Genomic DNA, 8,692 nt, shown 5'->3' on the forward strand with positions numbered 1-8,692 from the left:
AGAAAATCCATATATATGCTGTCTACAAGAAACACACTTGAGACCTAAAGACAAATATACACTGAATGTGAGAGCATGGAAAAATATATTCCATGCAAATGGAAAGCAAAAGTAAGCTGGAGTAGCAATCCTCATGTAAGACAAAATAAACCTTAAAGTAAAGATTACAAGAGATAAGGAAGGACACTACATAATGATCAAGGGATCAATCCAAGAGGAAGACATAACAATTGTAAATATCTACGCACCCAACATAGGTGCACCTCAATACATAAGACAAACACTAACAGACATAAAAGGAGAAATTGACAGTAACACAATAATAGTAGCAGACTTTAACACCCGACTCACAGCAATGGACATATCATCAAAACAGAAAACTTATAAGGAAACACAAGACTTAAATGATAAATTAGATGAGATGGATCCTATTGATATCTTAAGGACGTTTCATCCAAATGCAGAATACACTTTCTTCTCAAGTGCAGGTGGAATATTCTCCAAGATAGACCACATCTTGGCTCACAAATCAAACTTTGGTAAATTTAAGAAAATTGAAATCATATCAAGCATCTTCTCTGACCACAATGCTATGAGACTAGATATCAATTACAAGAAAAAAAGCTGTAAGAAACACAATCACATGGAGATAAAACAACATGTTTCTAAATAACCAACAGGTTACTGAAGAAATCAAAATGGAAATTTAAAAAATTTCTAGAAACAAATGACAATGAGAACACGAGAACTCAAAACCTATGGGATGCAGCAAAAGCATTTCTAAGAAGGAAGAAACAAGAAAAACATCAAATAGACAGCCTAACTTTACACCTAAAACAACTGGAAAAAGAAGAACAAAAACTCCCCAAAATTATTAGGAGGAAAGAAATCATAAAGATCCAAGCAGAAATAAATGAAAAAGAAAGAAACAATAATAAAGATTAATAAAAACTGGTTCTTTGAGAAGATAAACAAAATCAACCAACCTTTAGCCAGACTCATCAAGAAAAAAGAAGAATCAAATTGGCAAAATTAGAAATAAAAAAGAGGTTACAACAGACAATGCAGAAATACAAAGGATTATAAGAGATTATTATGAAGAGCTATATGGCAATGAAATAGATAACCGGGAAGAAATGGACAGATTCTTAGAAAAGTTCAATCTTCTAAGACTGAACCAGGAAGAAATAGAAATTATAAAGAATCCAATTACAAGCACTGAAGTTGAAGCTGTGATCAAAAATCTCCCATAAAAGAAAAGCCCAGGATCATATGGCTTCACAGGAGAATTCTATCAAACATTTAGAGAAGAGCTAATGCCTATCCTTCTAAAACTCTTTCAAACAACTGAGAGGAAGAAACACTTCCAAACTCATTCTACGAGGACACCATCACCCTGATGTCAAAACCAGACAAAGACAGCACAAAAAAAGAAAACTACAAGCCAATATTACTGATAAACATAGATGCAAAAATCCTCAACAAAATTTTAGCAAACAGAATTCAGCAACACATCAAAAAACTCATACACCATGATCAAGCTGGGTTTATTCCAGGGATGCAAGGATTCTTCAATACATGCAAATCAATCAGTGTGATACACCATATTAACAAATTGAAAGATAAACCTCATATGATAATCTCAATAGATATAGAAAAAGCCTTTGACAAAATTCAGCAGCCATTTATGATTAAAACTATTCAAAAAATAGGCATAGAAGGAAGCTACCACAACATAGTAAAGGCCATGTATGATAAGCCTATAACAAGCATTATTCTCAATGGTGAAAAACTGAAAGCATTCCCCCTAAGATCAGAAACAATACAAGGGTGTCCACTTTTGCCACTATTATTCGAAATACTTCTGGAAGACCTAATTACAGCAATCAGAAAAAGAAGAAAGGAAGAAAAGGAAATAAAAGGAATCCAGAGCAGAAAAGAAGAAGTAAATCTCTCACTGTTTGGAGATGACATGATACTGTACATAGAAAACCCTAAAAATAGTATCAGAAAATTATTAGAGCTAATCAGTGAATTTTGCAAAGTTTCAGGATACAAAATCAATACACAAAAATCACTTGCATTTCTATATATTAACAATGAAAAATCAGAAAGAGAAATTAAGGAATCAATCCCATTCACCATTACAACAAAAAGAATTAAATATCTAGGAATAAACTTACCTAAGGAGAAAAAAAAAAAAAACTGTATACAGAAAAGTATAAGACACTAATGAAAGAAATCAAAGACAATATAAATAGATGGAGAGATATTCCATATTCCTAGGTATGAAGAATCAATATTGTGAAAATGACTATACTACCAAACACAATCTACAGATTCAATGTTATCCTTATCAAATTACCAATGGCATTTTTTCACAGAACTAGAATAAAAATTTTCACAATTCATATGGGAACACAAAAGACCTAGAATAGCCAAAGCAGTCTCAAGAAATAATAATGGAGCTGGAGGAATCAACCTTCCTGACTTCAGATTATACTACAAAGCTACAGTCATCAAAACCATATGGTACTGGCACAAAAACAGAAATGTAGACCAAGAAGATAGAAAGCCCAGAAATAAACCCATGCACCTATGGGTACTTTATTTCTCCTTTTTAATATGCTGTCTAGTTTGGTCATAGCTTTCCTTCCAAGGAGCAAGTGTCTTTTAATTTCATGGCTGCAGTCACCATCTGCAGTGATTTTGGAACCCAAGAAAATAAAATCTGTCACTGTTTCCATTGTTTACCCATGCATTTGCCATGAAGTGATGATACTGGATGTCATTATTTGCTGACATTAGAGTCTGGGAAATCCTTCAAGTAATAAATGGAGCCCTGTGATATGGAGAAGAATCACAGAGAGTGAGAAGTGAATCTTTGGTATAGCATAGAGGCAGGATTCATCCACTCACCTCAGTCTTGTTGTATCACTAGAACTGTAAAATACATGATCTCCTATGGACTTTTACCTTTATAGTGAGAACGATGTAAGGTATCAAGTCACTGTAGTCTGTGAAAAATCACAGTTGGACTTAGTTTTCAGAACTAGAGTTTCTATTGTATGTAATAATCTTCTCTCTCAAAGCCAGATAGCCAGATTATCTTGGAGTTATTTCAAAATTGGCACACATTCAAAACATATCCTATAACTTGACTCAAGTAGAATTGATGATTCTTTACTCATAACATTGTTCATTTCTGCCATGAAAGCAACAATCATAGTGTTATAGCTATTCCTGTGTGGTTCTGTAGCCTTGATTTCAGAGAAAGCAGTGTAGGGGAAGAACCAGATACCCCTAGGATGGAGCAAAGGTATGACCCGGAGTGCTGATTTGTTCACCATAAGTGGCTGACCTTGGGATAAAACGAGCTGTAGCTGAGAAATTTGATTCTTGTCTTTAATCATATCAAAAGGTATCAATTATGTTAAATACATAAAATTGATCTCATAGTTATATAGAAGATGTTCAGGGTTGATTTAAAATAGGTCTTGAGATCATTTATATCAGATTGAATTTTCATTGCAGTTGAATGGGGTTTGTGCTTGCTGAAGAATGGTCTATGTCCAGCAAAATCTTGTGTGTGTGTGTGCTCACAGATGTGTGATCAGTGACTAGAGCATTGGAGAATTGTAGGAATATATTTGTTTCTATCTGTTTGTATATATATGGACCTAAAAGAGGTAATGTAAATGTTAGTAAATAAAGGGCTGAATGTGCCTAAGGGTGTATCTGTGGGGAGGAAGGGTCTATGATGCATCTTTGTATGCATAAGTAGGTGTGCATTCCTTGGCCAAGGAAGGATCAACATAGTAAAGGATAACATAGTAATGGATATAGATGGAGACATTAGCACTGTTGAGGCTGAGAAGCTTCTCCTGGGAGCAGTCCTCCTATGGGCGGTCCATTACTCATTGACACCACCCTCCCCATTATTTTCACTCTCCCTCCTCCCATCACAAACAAACAAGCTTGGTGGTTTGATATATTTATGAGTCACAGAAGACGGCTGATGCTGCTCAGCCTGGGGGATCCACAGACCACTGCCTCCAGTTACAGGGAAGAGTTGTCTGCTATCCAGTGAGTGCCACCTCCTTCAGATTGCTCATCAGGGCTCCTTATCAAGAACTTATCCCAAACTTTAACACTCTTACTGTGACTCCAGGCAGACTCAGACCCTCATACTCTCTAGACATTAGATAACTAGCTTCTCTTCCAAAGCCCATAATTACAAACCCTGAAGCCAGGTTGCCGTCTAAATGAAAATCCTAGTACCAAACCACACATGTTTAGATTAAGAGACTGATTCATCAAATCTAGATTTTGTGTTGATGGTATCTATATTTTTTTCCCCTGCAATTTGAATTATTGAATCCTATACCTAACTTTTGGGTGTACAGCTGGTGAAAATCAAGGACCAAACGAACTGAAGTCATTGAACAATGAAGTCTTCAGTTTTAGCTGGATTTTCGTTATTGAGTATGCCATGGGAACATAATTAATTAGGCTATTACTGTGAGTCTGTTGAATTTATGGCACTGTGTGTGTGCACGTGTGTACTTAGATGTATACCTTCAGGTAGGTATAAACATGGGAAGATATCTGCAACATACCATATAATACCAATGAGGAACTATTAGTCTTATTAAATTCTGTGACTGTGCTAGTGTTATTTGAGCAAGGGACTCTGCATTAGTTTCTTTCTATCTGTGTGATGTGAGGTAGTGCCTATGACTACCTGGGTGTATAAGTGTGCACAGGAATGTATTCATTGGTACCTTTATGTGACTGTGTATAAGTATACATGCTCATATACATGCTGTGCAAAAGAAGTACATTGCTTGTATCTATGTTTTATATATATATATATTTATGCCTAGATTAGTTATATTTAGCAAGACTTGGTCAAAACAAAGAAAAATTTGTTGCTGGGTGGTGACAGATCATGTTTTCCTTGGGGGAGACACTTTCAAAGTTACCTTCCCTAGTGAGGAAAATCTGAAACATTGGTGAAATATGCCCTTCTGGACTACATAAATTTGCATACCAGGGATTAAGAACAGTGGGGTAAACCTATTTGTGAAGAGTCCTTCATGTTTGTTGATCCCCTAAGAGTTTTTCCATTTCTCCAACATCTAGAAATAATCTTGGAATGAAGATGATAAAAAAGTAGATACAAGAGAGGTTGTACCTAAGATGATTTTTTAGAGACATCAACTTTTAAACCTAGGTGAGGAGGAAGAGAAAAGTTTACAGGGGAATAAGAAAAAGAACTCCTATTTATTAAAGGTTTCCTTTGAATTCTCAGTTGAAAAGGAGGGAAACCAAATGAATATAATTCCTTCTTATGGTCCATGTACTTTCATGACTATTACTGATATCAGGGCATCTCCAGCCTCTAGTCACCATCTACTTTTACTGATTTTCCTAAGAGTGCTAGAAAGATGACAGAAACTAGAAAAGTCAAAGAAACATGGGGCTTAACTATTTTTAAATTTCAAAGCAGTTTTATCTTATTTTTAAATTTTAAATATAGATTTTCTAGCTTTATTGAACTATTACTGACATATAACATATGTAACCTTAACTTACACAATGTGAGGATTTGGTAAGCGAATGTATTGCAAAATGATCACCATAATGAAGTTAGCTAGCACCTCTATTTCCTTACATAATTATCATTTTTTAATGTGGTGATAATATTTAAGATCTACTTTCTTAAAGGCTTTAGTATGTATATTGGTAGTAGTGGTTTTGTCACTAAGTCATGTCTGACTCTTGTGACCCCATGGACTGTAGCCCACCAGGCTCTTCTGTCCATGGGATTTCCCAATCAAGAATACTGAAGTGGGGGATCTTCCAGACCCAGGGATCAAACTCCTGTCTCTTGCATTGCAGAAGTATCCTTTTATGCCTGAGCTACCAGGGAATCCTAAGTATGCATATTACAGAATTATTAATTATAGTCAACATGCATTTTATAGCTGGAAGTCTGCGCCTTTTTATCAGCATCTCCCCATCTTTCCTCCAACCCTGCTGCAGACCCCTGGAAACCACTGTTCTACTCTTTACAGAGTGAAGCTTTAATTTTGAGCTATCTGTTCCAGAGAAATATAATTACAGAGATATTTTGGATAAAAACTGGAAAGAAGTCCTTTATGACATGGTTTCTTAATTTTTACTATTCTGACTATTGATTTCTTTTCCAGGAGTTAGGCTGGAAAAGGACAAAGACAGAGAAAGAGGAATCAATAAAGAAGGTAGAGATGAAAATGCCAAGGAAGGAGGAAAATTAGAGAGATGCTTCTGAAGTAAGAAGGCAGTTCTAAAAGGATGAGTTACCAACAATGTTAAGTCTCATAGGAAAGTCAAATAGATTAAGAAAGAGAATGTTTTCATTAGATTTGGTGACAAAGAGGTCACTAATGACCACACAAAAATTAGTTTCAATTGGGAGGGTGCAGTGTGGAAGCCACAGTACAGTAAATTAAGCACTGATAAGGCAAATTCTTGAATCTGGGGATCTCAGAATGGATTGGAAAAACAGACATGCAAACAAGCTCCCCTTCCTTGGCATCTAGAGAGACAGAGTTTCAAGAAGTTTGACTAAGAATTGAGAAAGAATAACAGCATGGAAGCTAGAGGAGGAAAGTTATGTTTCTATGATGGGATAATCTTGTATGTGCTTATTGCTTGATGGGAAAGAGAAAGTGAGAGGTTGAAGATACAATACAACAGACTAATGGAAGAGGTCTCTGAGTGAAATGGCAAGAAACACAGTCCTAAAGGTGGAGGGCCTGGGCTTGAGGAGAAGACATCTTTTTCTCAGAAACCAAGGGCTAGCTGAGAGCAAGTTAAAGGTTTTGGTTGTGGTAAATAATCTCACTCTGTCTCCTCTTTCTTCCCCAATAAAGCACTTGCTTCTTTGGCTTTATCCAGCTGCACACCCAATTTGGTTATAGAATTTATCAGTGGTTATGGTGTATTTTATGAACATGAAAGAGAGGCAAAGGGAAGATAAAGATACCAGTCCTAGAGGGAGGGTAGGTCAGGAAAGCGGTGAGGAAGGAAGAGCTAATAGATAAATAGAAGAAGATGAAAGAATGGTTAAAACTTTCAAAGCAAGATCATGGGGTGAGAAGGTAAGATTATTGGTAGGTGGAAGGCCATAGTCAGAAGCTAAAAAAAAAAAAAAAATAGAATTTAAGACTTCAAAGTGATAAGGAGGTTGATGTAAAGTCTGAGTAAAGTTATTGAAGCTGTAATTTTCTAGCTGTAGAGGTTTCATCTTTGCCACCTACAAAAGGTTTCCCAGAGACAAGGACAGTGTTTCCTTTTCCCTGTACATCTTAATTTCTAATTTTTTCTCAAAATTTCCAGAATATGTTTTCTAGGGTGAGATGGTGAAGTGAAGAAATACTGGAGTTTTAAGTGAGAATTAGGAAACTATCTCATATAATCTGTCCTGTCACTTTGCTCTTGCTCACTTGTTCGTCATACCTTCATGGAGTTTATAACATGGTCGTGAGAGGGAACTGGGCTCTGGTGAGTCAGAGATGAGTAGAACTCAGTTGTTATCCTCAAAGAGCTCATAGTCAAATGGAGGAAGTAGGACCAGAAGCCAATACTTTCAATCTCTGACCTTTTCTGTTGGAGATAGAATGTCTGAAAAAGAGTGAAGAACATTCCCACACACCCTCCTGGGCACATTCCCCCATCTGTGTTCTTACATCTGCCTGCCATGTTGGGCCTCAATGGCACCCTCTTCCAGCCAGCCACACTCCAGCTAACAGGCATCCCTGGGATGCAGACAGGTCAAGCCTGGATTGCTCTGGTTTTCTGTATCCTCTACCTGGTTTCCATCATAGGCAACCTCACCATCCTTGTTTTGGTGATTCGAGAGCCTACTCTACACCAGCCCATGTACTACCTCCTCTCTATGCTCTCTCTCAATGATCTGGGAGTGTCCTTTTCTACACTCCCCACCGTGCTTGCTACCTTCTGCTTCAACTATCGTCATGTTGACTTTGATGCCTGCTTGGTTCAGATGTTCTTCATTCATACTTTCTCTTTCATGGAATCAGGCATACTGCTGGCCATGAGCTTTGATCGTTTTGTGGCTATTTGTGACCCACTACGCTATGCAACTGTGCTCACCAACAACCGCATCTTGGCTATGGGCCTGGGCATCGTTGCCAAAAGTTTCACCACTCTCTTCCCTTTCCCCTTTCTGGTGAAACGACTGCCCTTCTGCAAAGGCAATGTTTTACATCACTCGTACTGCCTCCATCCAGATCTCATGAAAGTGGCATGTGGAGATATCCATGTTAATAACATCTATGGGCTCTTTGTGGTTATTTTTACCTATGGCATAGACTCAACTTTTATCCTGCTTTCGTATACATTGATCCTGAGAGCCGTGCTGGCAATTGCATCCCGGGAGCAGCGGTTCAAAGCTCTCAACACCTGCATGTCCCACATCTGTGCAGTACTGGCTTTTTATGTGCCTATAATCGCTGTCTCCATGATCCACCGCTTCTGGAAAAGTGCCCCACTTGTTGTTCATGTCATGATGTCCAATGTCTACCTGTTTATACCCCCCATGCTCAACCCCATCATCTACAGTGTGAAGACAAAGGAAATACGCAGAGGGATCCGTCAAGTCTTCTGTAAGTCTTGGGGCTGA

At 37.5% G+C, this 8,692-nt stretch overlaps 1 protein-coding gene across 1 annotated transcript; it reads left to right on the top strand.

The window, feature by feature from the left end:
* Window positions 1-7,747: 7,747 nt before the first annotated feature.
* Window positions 7,748-8,692, top strand: LOC120876618 (olfactory receptor 51I1). Its single transcript, XM_040258592.1, has one exon. The coding sequence runs from the start codon at window positions 7,748-7,750 to the stop codon at window positions 8,690-8,692; it is 945 nt and encodes a 314-aa protein (XP_040114526.1).

This window comes from Oryx dammah, unplaced genomic scaffold (genome assembly GCF_014754425.2).
Source record: "Oryx dammah isolate SB20612 unplaced genomic scaffold, SCBI_Odam_1.1 HiC_scaffold_17, whole genome shotgun sequence".
Taxonomy (NCBI): Eukaryota; Metazoa; Chordata; class Mammalia; order Artiodactyla; family Bovidae; genus Oryx; species Oryx dammah.